Source organism: Microcaecilia unicolor, chromosome 5, assembly GCF_901765095.1.
Source record: "Microcaecilia unicolor chromosome 5, aMicUni1.1, whole genome shotgun sequence".
In the NCBI taxonomy this organism is placed as follows: Eukaryota; Metazoa; Chordata; class Amphibia; order Gymnophiona; family Siphonopidae; genus Microcaecilia; species Microcaecilia unicolor.
The window spans coordinates 42929668-42945180 of NC_044035.1; the positions used below are offsets into that span (position 1 = coordinate 42929668).

General features: G+C 46.7%; 1 protein-coding gene across 4 annotated transcripts in view; it reads left to right on the forward strand.

Moving 5' to 3' along the window:
* SEMA4G (semaphorin 4G) overlaps positions 1-15513 on the forward strand; it is a 408621-nt gene that overhangs the window by 381921 nt on the left and 11187 nt on the right. For all 4 annotated transcript variants that reach the window (XM_030202836.1, XM_030202840.1, XM_030202839.1 and 1 more), the window contains one exon: positions 7131-7285. In XM_030202836.1, the coding sequence (XP_030058696.1) occupies positions 7131-7285 (155 nt within the window). The remainder of the gene's footprint in view (positions 1-7130; positions 7286-15513) is intronic.

The window sequence follows — 15513 nt, forward strand, 5'->3', positions numbered from 1 at the left end:
TATACACAAACCTCTCCATAGAAGTACATGGTGAGATACCTTGCTCTCAATTTCTTACATGATACTTTCCCATGCGGTCTTATCAGCATGTTTTGGGAACAAGTTGTTTTTCTTATCTTGCGGTTGAGATACCAGTGTCACATCTCCCTGTTGCAATACTTTTCATACCATCTTATGAACTCTGTATGACCTCTGTATCATTTTATACAAAAATAATAAGCCCCATTTTATTCATCTGATCCATCATTCTTTCATTACAGGTGCTGTATTTGATTTAAAAATTGTACCAATTTGTGGCAGGACTCATTGTTCAGACCTGCTTTTTGCAGATTCTCAAATATTAAATCATTTACTTGTTGTTTGGCCTAGTCAGTACTTTTTCAGTTGTTTTAGGCTGCATAGCTTTGGCCATCACTATTCCAGTGGTAGCCTTAAAGCCAGGCCATATATTAACAACCCCTATTACTCTGGTTTTATGCTTTTAGACTCAACTGTAAAGCTTTGACCATTGGACAAAGATATTGGTTATGGGGCCTCAACTCCCTGATTTTGGAACCACAAGACCTTGTTTTTTTGCACATTCAGTTTGTTTATTGGTCAGAGCCCAGGTGCTAACACTAGACAGGATCCAGTCAATTAGAAGACAGTGGGGGTGGAGCACTGGAAGACGGTTTTAGTCACATGGACTGTAGGTGGGGTCCAGCCAATGGGAAGGCAGTGAGGGTGGAGCACAGGAAGGCAGCTGTAGCTGCAGGAAGGCTCTGTGCTATAGAAGTGAAGTTCCTATATATAATGGGAGTTGGAAGAGAAATGAATCACTCCCCCCCCCCCCCCCCCCAATAAATAAAATGCCCAAATACATTTCTATGGGAGAAGCAGTTCACAGCTGCAGTATACATACAGTACACTGATTCACAGTAACACAATGATTAAGGAATTGCACCTTTCAAACTGACTTCCTTTCTCCTCACCTCTCCTGATGATAAGCATACATGCAAGTATGCAGAGGAATGCAACTGACACACAATTGTGTATATATACCACCTCCAACTTCCCTCCCCACCACACCCATATATAGATATATATTTTTACATAGGCAAAGGTGTTGGAAATCATTCCATGAGCCATGCTTTGTATGTTTTCCCTCTTATCCTGTTTCTTATGTGTTGTGTACAACACTGCAGTAGTCCTTTAAGTTTCTATGGCACTGCCAGAGCAGAAATATTGTATGGAAAATATACAACTTCTGAATTTTGTGACTCACTTGGTAGGTTTTCAGACACAGGAAAAAAATTGTTTGTACTGATAAGGTAATCATTAAACATAATTGGATCGTCTCTTCCATCCAGTGTGTGGATTTTGCACACACTGTAAACAGTCCTCAGAGGCATGGCAGTTAGAATTATTGTCTCTTATCTTGGTTCATAGCTTTGCACTGTAATAACCCCTTTCACCTTGAAATTCCTGATTGTTGGAACAGATGGCAGCAAAGATGACTCTCCTCTCTTCCCTGATAAAAACCTACCATATTTATACCAGTTGTATTAAGCCCTAGCTTGCAATGAGATTACCCATTCCAGAGCTAATATTTGAGTTGTAGGGAGAGGAGAGGGAGGTGCTGTTAGATTTACTTAGCATGGACCGTAAAATGGTGTTACAGTTCAGGGCCACCTACTGCCCTTTGGTACCAGAAAAGGCTACGATTAGAATAAACTGCAGCCACCCACATCCTGTCAGAAAGTAAGGGTGAATTCTCAGCATCTTGTGTTGAAGGGAGCAGACCAAGAGGAGCTAGGTGTATCTGAGTTCTTCATGAGCCCCTCTTGGCAGTCCTGTGCAATTAGAGATAAGTCCCAGGGATTATCCTTTACAGATAAGTATAGGGTTATATTGGAAGAGGAGGAAGAGAGAACGGAAGGGCACATGCTGCATAGACTTAAGCACTCAACTTCAGGCTGCATACCAGAGACCAAAATCAGCCTTAAGGAGGCAAGATCAGCTGAATTCTACCAAAGTGATGGTAGTAAAAACTGTAGTTACCACCTGTGGCATAGCCACAGGGGTCACAGGCCCACCCACTTTGAACTCAGGCCTCAACCAGCAGCAGCAGCAGCACAACTGTGATGTGGCTGACATGGATCCCCAAGCCCCACCTGCTGAACATTTCCAGCATCTCTCCATCCTTCCCTCCCCCCCAGTGATTTAGGGGGAGTCTCAACTCTCCATTCACCGAACACTCCATCCTCCATGGTACCTTTTAAGTCCTTTAGTTCTTCATGTACCAGGAAGTTGTGTCAGAAGGGAGGCTTGGGGCCAGCGCAAGCAGCAGGTATGAGTCCCTGCCAGTGAAGAGCTAAAGGGCTTAAAAGGTACTAGGGGGTTGGGGGACTGCAGTTAGCAGTTAAGAGACACCCCCCATCACCTGGGGGAGAGGAGGGAGAGATGCCAGGGAGGGGGTGGGGTTCTAGTACCACACCAAGTTGGACCCAGGCGTGCTCAGAATTGGCGATCTAGCTATGCCCCTGGCTACCACTCTGGACATGGGACTTTCACCACACATTTATCATGTCTAAAGTTACAGGAAAATACCAGTAGCATAAGTGGAGCCCTGAGCCTGCTATTAACTGTCTGAGATTGGTTTAAGAGTTTGAGTTCTGAGGATACAAATATGATGAAATTATGAGTGGGGGGCAGGGTTGTTCCTGTTCTTTTCCATTGTCTCCCTCCCTGCATTGCAAACAAAGATAAGAAATCAGTGGGCTAGAAATGTTTCTGTTGCTGTGCAAGTATTTGAGATGTGCATTTTTGTTTCATGAGGTTCATTTTAGTCCATCCTTTATTTAGGTATTGGTATTTATTAACTGCTTTTATGAAGAGATCTACCCAAAGTAGTGTACAGCACGTATAGTTTGACATAGAGCTTACAATTTTGTTACCAACATAATAATGAAATGTCCAAATATAAGCATAAATACAGTCAATGAGAAACATGATGGCAGATAAAGGCCATGTGACCCATCCAGTCTGCCCATCCTCTGTAACCCTTAATTCTTCCTGTTCCTAAGTGATCCCACATGCTTATCCCATGCCTTTTTAAATTCTGGAACAGTCCTCGACTTCACCACCTCCACCAGGAGGCCATTCCACACCTCCACCACCCTTTCTGTGAAATAATATTTCCTTAGGTTATTCCTAAGCCTATTCCCTCTTAACTTTGTCATATGCCTCCTCATTCCAGAGCTCTCCTTCATTTGAAAAAGGCTCTCTTCCTATACATAAATGCCCTTGAGATATTTAAACCTTTCTATCATGTCTCCTCTCTCCCTCCTCTCTTCCAGCTTATACATGTTGAGGTTCATAAGCCTGTCCCTGTAATTTTTGCATTCAAGACCGCTTACTAATTTCGTAGCCGCCCTCTGGACCGACTCCATCCTGTTTATATCTTTCCGTAGGTGCGGTCTCCAGAACTGCATGCAGTACTCCAAATGAGGTCTCACCAGAGACTTAATACAACAGCACTATCACCTCCTTTTTCCTGCTGGTCATGCCTCTCTTTATGCACCCAAGCAATCCTTCTGGCTTTGGCAGTCGCTTTTTCTACCTGTTTGAAATCTTTAAGGTCGTCAGACACAATCACCCCCAAGTCCCGCTCTTCCTTCGCACACTGAAGCACTACACCCCCTATACTGTACCGTTCCCTTGGATTTTTGCAACCCAAGTGCATGACCCTGCATTTTTGGGGATTAAACCTTAGTTGCCAAATATCGGTCCATTCCTCTAGCTTCGCTAGGTCCTTCCTCATGTCATTCACACCCTCCATGGTGTCCACCCTCTTGCAGAGTTTAGTATCATCCGCAAAGAGACAAACCTTACCAGACAGCCCTTCTGCAATATCTCACACAAAGACGTTAAAAAGAGTCGGCCCTAGGACCGATCCCTGCGGTGCTCCACTGACGACCTCCTTTTCTTCAGAGCAAGCTCCATTTACCACCACCCTCTATCTCCTACCATTCAACCAATTTTTTACCCAATCAGTTGCTCTAGGTCCCGCACCGAGGGAACTCAATTTATTTATCAGTCACCTGTTCAGAACCGTGTCAAAGGCTTTGCTGAAATCCAAGTATACTACACCAAGCGCCCCTCCCACATCCAACTGTTTGGTCACCCAGTCGAAGAAGACAGTCAGATTTGTCTGACACGACCTGCCACTAGTGAAGCCATGCTGCCTCAGGTCTCGCATTCCATATAGTTCAAGAAATGTCACAATCCTCCTTTTCAGAAGTGGAGGAGTAGCCTAGTGGTTGGTGCAGTGGGCTGTAAACCTGGGGAACTAGGGCCAAGATGCACTAAAACAATCGTTAATGCCCGTTGCTTACCGATTCCTTAGCGAATCGGTAAGCAACGGGAATGCATCAAGGAAAGGGAATGCAAATGAGCTGCTCGTTGTAGCTCACTTGCATTCTCTATTCCATCACTAAACAGTTGGCCGATCGAGCATGCGCAGAGCAGCCAAGCGTTATGCTGGCTGCTCTGCACATGCCAAGGACGTCCTTTATGGATGTCCTTCACTATATATAAAAAAAACACGAGCTGTGCCTATGGACTTCCTTTATGGACGTCCAAGGACAAGCTGTGCCTATGGACGTCCATAGCCACTGCTTCCAAATTTCCCCCGTCATCTATGAATTTGCGTTAGCCTCGTATGACACAGAAAGTCGTTTAACTTTCTTAAAGCAACGGGGCTGTTTGCTCTTTTCAATGACGAGGGGTTCCAACTTCTCACTCCCATCCATATTGCAGCAAAGGAGGATCGTCAGTCGGTCCTTCGATGTTTTACCTCCAGTAGTTTTGGCATGTTTGAATGCAAGTGTTCCATCAGGAATCGCTCGCCAGTAGAGAACGTTTTCGTCTGCATTGAAAATGTCACAAGGTGCAAACTCGTTCAAGATGGTAGGAAGAACTGAAACAACTCAATTTTCAGCACCAAAGTCATCAGCGTCTTGTTTCTCACCATTCTGTTTCTTGATTTTTATGTTGTTCCTCTCCTTCCATCTTTCCAACCATTCAACAGTGCCTTTGAATTCAGTTAGTCCAAGACTTTCAGCTAGCTGGTTAGCTTTCTCCATAAGCAGTGGACCGCTGACAGGAAACTGTCTGCTCCTGACTCGAGAAAACCACCGAAGAAGAGCATCTTCTACCTCCTCAACTTTTTCTGCCCATTTTTGTTTCCGATATGGATTTGTAGTATTTTGCCAGTCTTCCAGAAGCTGGTCTTTCTGCTTCAAGACAAGTGAAATTTGACTGGGATTGACACCATATTCTTTAGCAATAGATGCTTGACTTTGTTTTCTAATTTTTTAAGAACTTCTATTCGTTCAGCCAGTGTTAAAGTCTTACAGTTCCGCCGCGACGACGACGATCCCAGTGTACACTCTAACAACATTCTTTTGCTTATTCTGCCTGTGACAATTAAAGGGGTGGTAAATTTGAAATCTTGTTGGTTGTCAAGCGCCAATCGGCTTCCATATTCCGTGCGCTGGCTTATGCGGAGTCTTTCCTGCAGAGAAGTGGTCTTAAAACATGCATATAAGCGAATCTTGCACTTATCAGAGGTGCGCTAAACTGAAGTTTGTCCCCATAGAAATTGATGGTGCCAAAAACGGGACCGAAGTACGGCATGCAGTTAAACAGAGCATGCGGTTATTTGACATGCACTTAAATGGAGTGTACTGTATATGATTTGTGTCTTGTGTGTCAGCATTTATTCAGTTGAGTAGCAGGTAGTTTAGTTAGAAAGTTTTTAATAAATATATGTAATGTTGTATAGATAGTAAAGACAACTTGTGATAAGTTAAATAGTCATTGATTCAGTGAATTGTTAGAATTCATATTCATTGGAGGTATCCTGAAAACCCGGCTGGCTGGGTATGCCCTGAGGACTGGGTTAAGAACCACTGCTCTAAAGGTTGTGTTTAATAGATTCTTGAAGACCAGAGAAATGCCACAAAGCTAGTAACAGTGAAAATGTGGGAAACTACAGACTAGTGAGACTTACCTTAATGGTAGGAAAAGTAATGGAGATGCTGTTAAAGGAAAGGATAGTCTTCTTTCTACAATCCAATGAGCTACCAGATCTGAGGCAAATCACATCTTTACCATAAGCAAATTGTGTCAAACAAATACAATTGATTTCTTGGTTGGAGGCATGCACTAAATGTGGTCTACTTACATTTCAGCAAAGCCTTTGATACTATACCTCATAGGAGGCTCATAAATTGAGTGTTTTGAAGATAGAACTTGAGGTGGTAAACTGGATCAGATATTGGTTGATAGGCACAGAGGGTGGTGGTAAATGGGATTTTCTTAAAAGATAGAAAGGCGAGTAGTGGAGTGACTCAGGGATCTGTCTTGGGCTGATTCTGCTCAATATGTTTGTGAGCAATATTGCAGAGGGTTAGAAGGAAAATATTATTTTTGAGGATTATATGAAGATTGGCAGCCCAGAGGAGGTTGAATGCATGAGAAATGATCCACAAAAATTAGAACCTTGGGCTAATGCTTGGCAATTAAGTTTTAATGTGAAGAAATGTAGGGTAATGCATTTGGGGGTACAAAAAATCCAAAGGAGCTGTATGCAATAGGCGGCGAGAGACTGATCTACATGAAAAGAGACCTCAGCGTGATAGTGTCTGAGGATTTCAAGATGGAGAACCCCCAATCATTTTGAAAAGTTGGCTTCTATGTCAGTAGCTTTGCGAAGTCCAAGAAAATCAAATCCATTCTTGTGTCCCTCAGCTGTTTCTGTCATCCTCTTACCTCCCTAAATGAGCTGCCTGAATAGAAATGATGACCCTTGCCAGCCTTGGTGATGGAGGGGTGCCCTCATGTAAGGTCACCTTCAGCACTGCTAGTTTGTTTGCTAGGGGGCTGGCACTATAGTAACTTCATGTGACCAGACCCAATGGGATCTACAAACACAACCCAATTTTCATTTTTGTTGAGTAGTACAAAGTAGATTAGCATTCACAATTGGTATGGTGGTGGGTAAAGAATGAAAGAAAAATGAACAAGATAAAAGGGAAGAGTAATAGATTTCATGATTTTAATTGCTGTTTTTTTTCTTTTTCTAGAAAAGTATATATGTTGGAGCTCAAAGTGAGGTACTGCAGCTTCCACTGTCTACTTGTAACAGATATGTTTCCTGCTATGATTGCATTTTGGCCAGAGATCCCTACTGTGGCTGGGATGGAGAAACCTGCAGAGAGATTGCAACACAGGAGGACAGGTAACCACTTTAGGGTTGGCATTCATCAGCCATTCCCAACCCAGTCTTGGGAGCACACCTAGTCCAATCGTGTTTTCAGGATATCCTCATTGAATATTCATGAGTTAGATTTGCATGCTGTTGAGGCAGGGCTTGCAAATCATACATATTTATTCATTGTGAATATCCTGAAAACCTGAGGGGACTAGGTGTGCCCCAAGACTGGGTTGGGAATGGCTACTCTATACTGCTCCCTTCCTCTCAGATTGCAGCCTTGCAGGTCCTTTTGTTGTTTGTTTAAACGTCATCACCTAAACCCGGAGCCTCAGGAAATTTCTGATAGAGGTGCTTCTGTCATTCCTTTTGGTTTTCCTGTTTTGCTGACTCTGCTACACACTCCATGTCATAAGCCTGGAAGATATTGATCTCTGCCAGGAAATATCACTTCAGCCCTCAGCCACATCAGAACTGCTGAAGTTCAAGGTATTAGGTGGAGCAGTACTTCTGGTGTCTCCCCATCACACTGTGCAGAGACCTTTGCAAGCTTTAAACTGTGCTGTGGTTAACGCAGTTTTTCATCCTTCTGAGGGAGGGAAAATAGCCATGTACTATGTAACTCTTACATTTAAGGCTTTTCGGATAGGTGCTCCCGACTATTTGTCCTGTCTCACCATTCCATACTCACGGCTAGGCTTCTGCAATCTTTGAATGACTACTGCTTGGTTCTCCCTGGTCCCAGATTTTCTTAACTTGAATCCTCTAGATGGTCTGCTTTCTTTTTTCTTGCACCTTTTGTTTGGAATGGGCTACCGTTATCTCTTCCTAGTAATCTTTCTTTTAAACAGTTTAAAAGTGAACTAAAACCTTGGCTTTTCCCCCAGGCCTATGAGGATAGTTTTCTGAGGTCATAACTGCAGTCCAGCTCTCCTCACTTTTACTATGCTGTCTGACTCTTACCCCCCCCCCCCCCCCCTTGTGTGTTTGGTGTGTTATCCAATTATTATTGTTCTATTTCTTTTATGTTTCTGTAATTTGATATTTTTTAATTTGTAAACCGCTCTCCAGCTAGAGCAGTATAGTAAATGCAATAAACTATAACTTGCAAGGTGCTTTGGACAAGGGCATTGTATAAGATTATTATACTCATGTGCTGTTTGAGATATTGAGGCTAGTTCTTCACTGGTCTGCTGGGGACAGGTTACTGTAATCGCAATATAGAGTTCATCTGAGTGACCTGAATATTTTCTGTGATACTTCCATACCATTCAGGCATAGCTGAGTGAGATCGTGTGCTCAGGCATGAATAATCTATCAGATCTTGTGGAGCCAGTTAAACCATTGGGAGGGGAAGGACGAAAAGCCCATCACAGAGGAGTTCAGATCACTTTTAAGTTCTGCAATTCAAAAATTCTCAATTTGTAAAATTTAAAGTGTATTCTTGTTTTTTTAAATTATGGGCTTGATATTCACAGTAATTTAAGTGCTATATCGAATCCCGGGTAAGAGAAGGGGCAGTCCAAGGGTGGAGTCGGGGAGGAGCTGAGAGTTATGTGGGTACTGGTGATAGTGCCAGTGCCCGCATAGCTAACTGGGCAAACAGGACCGCAAAAAAAAAAAAAAAAGCAGACCAATTTTTGCTCGGTTACCTAACCAGGCACCGGCATTGAATGTTTGCCAGTGCCTGGTAACTTCCGGTAACAGCCTAAAGTGCTGTGGGCTCCCCTACTCCCTCCCCCTACCCCCACAAACAAGCCATATCCCCACTCACTCCTGCCTATTGTGACTCCTCTATCGAAATGGCTGCCATCACGTCTGATGGCACCAGGTTTCCATCGTAGGCCTAAGCCTGGTCATGCTGTCATGGGAACTATTGACTTAGCATGTATGTTTTGCCAACTCATGGTGGAAGAACCATGATGGCAATGTATGTGGCTGATGACAAATTTGATGACAGTACTGGTCCATCCTGACACCTGTCATCATGCCATGTCCCTTGATGCTGCCATCTTCCTTTCCCTGCCAGCAGTGCTTTGTGGTTGTAACTGCTGCTTTGGTCTGGAGAGAGGGTTGCAGTGGAAGCTCCATGGTTTGGGTGGGTGAAAGGTTTCATTAGCAGAAACGCCTTGATTTACTACTACTACTACTATTTAGCATTTTTATAGCGCTACAAAGCGTACGCAGTGCTGCACAAACATAGAAGAAAGACAGTCCCTGCTCAGAGAGCTTACAATCTAATAGACAAAAAATAATAAAGCAAGCAAATCAATTAATGTGTAGAGGAAAGAGGAGAGGGAGGGTAGGTGGAAGCGAGAGGTTACAAGTGGTTACAAGTTAAAAGCAATATTAAAGAGGTGGGCTTTCAATCTAGATTTAAAGATGGTCAAGGATGGGGCAAGACGTAGGGGCTCAGGAAGTTTATTCCAGGCGTAGGGTGCAGCGAGACAGAAAGAGCGAAGTCTTGAGTTGGCAGTAGTGGAGAAGGGAACAGATAAGAAGGATTTATCCATGGATCGGAGCGCACGGGAAGGGTAGTAGGGAAGGGACGAGTGCGGAGAGATACTGGGGAGCAGCAGAGTGAATACATTTATAGGTTAGTAGAAGAAGTTTAAACAGGATGCGAAAACGGATAGGGAGTCAGTGAAGAGACCTGAGGAGAGGGGTAATATGAGTAAAGTGACCCTGGCGGAAGACGAGACGGGCAGCAGAGTTTTGAACTGATTGGAGAGGTGACTAAGTGGGAGGCCAGCAAGAAGCAGATTGCAGGGGAGAAGGGGGTTGTGCAATAGAGGCTCACTGGGTGGCTTCTATTTGTCTTGGTGGAGGAGGGTAAAGGATATTCCATATCATCATGCTGATCAATCCATAGACTGGTGGGTTGTGTCCATCTACCAGCAGGTGGAGATAGAGAGCAATCATTTTGCCTCCCTATATGTGGTCATGTGCTGCCGGAAACTCCTCAGTATGTTCTCTATCTCAGCAGGTGGTGGTCACACACAGCAGCAGTTCTGGCTAGGCCTCCAAGCCTAATTTTTAGGTTTTGTTGAGTGCCTGGGGTTGAGGGCTCTTCTTGAGCAAGTGCAAACCTGGTGGCGCCAGGTCCCTCCTTTTCTCCCCCCTCCCTCTGGCTCCGTTAAAAAAAAAAAAAAAATTTTGGACGTCCTTAAAGGCGTTTATTTCGACGTTTATTTAAACGTTTATTGCAGCTACTCACTGGGACACCAGGTCGTTACAGCTCGGAGCGCGAAGCAGGTAATTTTTACCTTTTTTATAGCGGGCAGGGGGTTCCCCGATTGATCTCCACGTGGCCTATGGCGTCAGAGGGCGAGGGCGCGAAGAATCGCTCCCCGGACCGCGTGTGCGCTCCTAGCGGGGATGCGGGGGTATTAAAGTCTGATTCGCCCTTGTTGGGTGTCAGTTCGGAGGCCGGTCAGTGTCTCGGGTCTTCCTCCGGTGCGGCGGTTTTTCCCGCCATAAACGCCCATCCCCCGCTGCTCGCCTCCGCCATCTTGGCCGGCCACTCTGCTCGGACGGCTTCTTCTTGGGCCGCCCTTGAGCTGGGAGACGTTCATGCCATGGCCGCCCTTGATTTGGGCGACGGCAAAAAAGCGGCTAAAGTTAAGCGCCGTTCTTCCCGCGCGGCTCCTTCGCGGAGTGTCGCGCCGGACGCCATCTTGGATGCGCAGCATGTTTCTCCCCCGCTCTTACGAGCGCCGGTTGAGGGTGCGTCTAGGGCTGTGGCCCAGGCTGCTGAAGTGCACAGTCTGGGGGGTTTCTCCCCCGAGTTTATTTTGCTGCTGCATCAGGCCTTCCTTATGCAGAACGCTGCCCCTTCTCCCTTGTCCGATAAAGGGGTTGAGGCCCCCGGAAGTAAACGCCCTCGGGTGGATTCCCAGGCCTTAGAGGACGCTGTTTCCTCTGATGTAGATGAGGGCAGCGTATCTGAGTTCTCCCAACGGTCCTTTGGGGATTCCTTGGAGGAGACGGATTCCCGCTCGGATGGAGCGGATGACCCCTCTGCAGCACGGATCTTTCGCTCAGAGGATTTGTCCAACCTGTTAATGCAGGCCATGAGCATTTTAAAGATTTCCTCTCCGGAGGACGTCTCTCCCTCAGCCCCTGTTGGCTCCGCCATTATGCTGGGGATGAAGCGCCCGCCTAGAACCTTCCACGTGCATGATGCCATGCACACCTTAATTTCGGCTCAATGGGATGTCCCGGAAGCGAGCCTCAAAGTGGCTAGGGCTATGTCCCGCCTCTATCCTTTGCCTGAAAGTGAACGTGAGGCCTTTCTTTGGCCTACCGTGGATTCTTTAATCACTGCGGTGACTAAGAAAACGGCGTTGCCGGTGGAAGGTGGCACGGCCCTAAAGGACGCCCAAGACAGAAGATTGGAGGCGGCCTTAAGGTCGTCCTTCGAGGCGGCTGCCTTGAGTTTGCAGGCCTCAGTTTGTGGCTCCTACGTGGCCAGGGCGTGCCTGACGATTGTGCAGCGGGCTTCCCCCTCGGATCCTTCCTTGAGGGCTGATTGGCCGGCCCTGGAATCGGGCTTGGCTTATTTGGCAGACTTGCTGTATGATGTCTTGAGAGCCTCGGCTAAAGGTATGGCTCAGACAGTCTCTGCGCGGTGGTGGCTTTGGCTGAAACATTGGTCTGCGGACCACGCCTCTAAGTCCCGCCTGGCTAAGTTGCCTTTTAAAGGCAAGCTGCTCTTTGGGGTCGAGCTGGACAAAATTGTGACCGATCTCGGCACGTCTAAGGGCAAGAGGTTACCAGAGGTCAGGGCTCGGGCCATTGCTCGCCCCGGTATCTCCAGAGGACGGTTTCAGGAAGCCCGTCGGTACCGCCCGGGCAAGTCGGGCTCCTCTGCCCCCTCTTCCTTCAAGAGGAACTTCTCCCCCAAGCAGCATTCCTTTCGCAGAGACCGCCGTCCCGGAGGTGCGCCCTCCGGTCCTCCCCCAGGGTCTCGTACCCAATGACGGGGTCCTGGTCCATGGCCCAGTGCAAATTGGAGGACGCCTGTCCTCGTTTCTGGGCGAGTGGACCAGGGTAACTTCAGACGCTTGGGTGCTGGAAGTCATCAGAGACGGCTACAAGCTAGAGTTCTGCCGACCCTTAAGAGACGGGTTTGTACTCTCTCCCTGCAAGTCTCCGGTCAAAGCTGTGGCAGTGCAGCAGACCTTGGACAATCTGATCCGCCTGGGTGCGGTCGTTCCGGTGCCAGAAATTCAGCTTGGCAAGGGACGTTACTCCATTTACTTTGTGGTACCAAAGAAAGGAGGTTCTGTACGGCCTATCCTCGACCTCAAAGGGGTCAATCGGGCCTTGAAAGTTCGGCACTTTCGCATGGAGACTCTCCGCTCTGTTATAGCGGCAGTGAAGGCAGGGGAGTTAAAGTCCAGGTAGCGGCTCTGGCTTGCTTCAGGGGCCACCTGAAGGGTGCTTCCCTGGCTTCGCAGCCAGATGTGGTGCGCTTTCTCAAGGGAGTTAATCACCTGTGCCCTCCTCTGCACTCAGTGGTGCCTGCGTGGAATCTCAACCTGGTGCTAAGAGCCTTGCAGAAGCCGCCTTTTGAACCCTTGTCAAGGGCATCTCTGAAAGACCTGACGTTGAAAGCAGTCTTTTTGGTGGCTATCACTTCAGCCAGAAGAGTTTCCGAGCTCCAGGCACTCTCATGTCGAGAGCCCTTTCTGCAGTTCACTGAGGCAGGAGTGTCTATTCGCACAGTGCCTTCCTTCCTGCCCAAGGTTGTTTCTCGCTTCCATGTGAATCGGCAGCTCTGTCTCCCTTCCTTTCGTAGGGAGGACTACCCAGAGAAATACTCTGCTCTCAAATATCTGGATGTGAGACGAGTCATCATCAGATACTTGGAAGTGACCAATGATTTCCGGAAGTCGGATCATCTGTTTGTCCTGTTTGCAGGTCCTCGTAAGGGTCTGCAGGCTGCTAAGCCTACAGTGGCAAGATGGGTCAAGGAAGCCATTGCAGCGGCTTATGTGGCCGCGGGGAAGGTGCCGCCTATCCAGCTGAAGGCTCACTCCACTAGAGCTCAGGCGGCCTCGATGGCAGAGGCTGGGTCCGTCTCCTTGGAAGAGATTTGCAAGGCGGCAACTTGGGCATCGGCCCATACCTTCTCCAGGCATTACCGCTTGACTGGCTGCTCGGGCGGAGGCCCGGTTTGGAGCTTCAGTGTTGCGGTCAGGGATTTCTATGTCCCGCCCTGGGTGAGTACTGCTTCGGTACATCCCACCAGTCTATGGATTGATCAGCATGATGATATGGAAGGTAAAATTATGTATCATACCTGATAATTTTCTTTCCATTAATCATAGCTGATCAATCCATAGCCCCTCCCAGATATCTGTATTGTTTATATTCTGGTTGCATTTCAGGTTCAAGTTTAGTCTTCAGTTCCTGTTCAGGAGGACTTCGTGTTCAAGTTTTTCAATGGATTCTTCAAGAGTTGAGACGAATTTGTGTTACAGTGAGCTGCTGCATTCCTCTCCCCTCCGTTTTACGGGGCTGGATTGAGACTTAAATTCTGCCGGCGCTCCCTCCCGCTTCGTGCGGCAGTAGGGCAGCTTTGTACCCCTCCCGCTTCGGCGGTGTTAGGGTCAGTCAGCTCCTCCCGCGGTTGCGTTTGCAGGATAAGCGGTGGTGAGCTGGGCAGAGTGTCCCTTTGTGGGTGTAATTCTCTAAGTGCTGAGTCCTGCGGATGGAGCTTGGATATCGACATACTGAGGAGTTTCCGGCAGCACATGACCACATATAGGGAGGCAAAAGGATTGCTCTCTATCTCCACCTGCTGGTAGATGGACACAACCCACCAGTCTATGGATTGATCAGCTATGATTAATGGACAGAAAATTATCAGGTATGATACATAATTTTACCTTCTGTATTGGTTCAGAGAGAAATCCAAATTTAGATTTGACTGTTAAAAGCCTAATCTTGCTAGACTACGTCAGGGCTTCCTAGTTCACAAAACTATAATTGTGTAATAATAACAACAATGCTCCTTTTTGTAGTATTCCATTTGGAAACTTTCAGTGTCCAGTGCCAGCATTATACTGGTAGCACCCCCCTCCCCCGCCCCCCCCCCCCCCAAAAGCATCTGCGTGAATAGAATTAAAGGATTAATTGTGAAGCATCTGGGAGCTGGTTTAATAAAAGATGATACCTAAATTGTTGTTATCGTTAATGATAGTGCTAGCAGCTGAACACTACTTGGTATTTCATTTCTCATTGTTATGTTTACAGGGTTTTGATGGGCATCACTGTTGGGAGGATGGAAACTTGAACTTAGAATTTATGCACAGTTCTTCCAGGGACAATGTTTAAGAATACGTCAGCAGGCGAACAGGGTAGTGATGCTTTTGCACACTTGCTGTATTGATTGCTTCCTTGTAATTGAATGCCTGAAGGAAAGGATAGTGAACTCTCTAGAATCCAACAGGTTGCAAGATCTGAGGCAATATGGTTTAATCAAAGGAAAATCATAATAAATGAATCTGATTTCGGACCCAAGATGGCGCCTGAGACCAGATGTTAGGAGGACGACCTCCGTGTTGCTCCCTTTTGAGTGAAGCTGAAACGTTGTCGAGATGGGTAAGCGTCGGGGGAAGCCTAAACTTTCCTTACCGAGTACTCCCGCAGTATCTCATACTTCTGTAGTGCGATTTTTTCCTTCAGTTTCGGCTTTCACGGGGACAACAGGAGGCTCGCTTGCTATGGTGGAGAGAGAGGGAGGTTCTCCCATCCTTCAGAAAGCCGTTTAGCCAAGTCCTCCAGCCCGTACTCCCTGACAACCCTACTGTAAGCTTTCTTCTGTTGCAGCGGGGTATGCTGCTGGAAGGAAGACAGCAGTTGGGATGGAGCTCCTTGCGGAAGGAAATATTGCAAGGAGCAGCAATGCAGCTCCAAGCGCTCCATGCGAAGAGACCCAAGGAAACTCTGTTAGGGCTGCATATGGAGCAAGCGGAGGCCCTGATGGGATTCCCAGAGGGGCCAGCAATCCTTCAGATCGGGAGTGATATACCAACAATGCTTGTATCCCTTGAAACTATCTGACAGGCTATTACAAAGTTGGATTTATCTGTAAGCAAAACACTTTTCCAGGTAGAGGAGGACTTAGAGCATATAACATCTAAGTTTATAGAATGTGAAGGGATTTTAGTGGGTGATTAAACATCTAGGGAAAGTGTAGGCAGGAAGATTGCTGGAGTACAAGAGGTTCAAAGTAAGAGAATTCA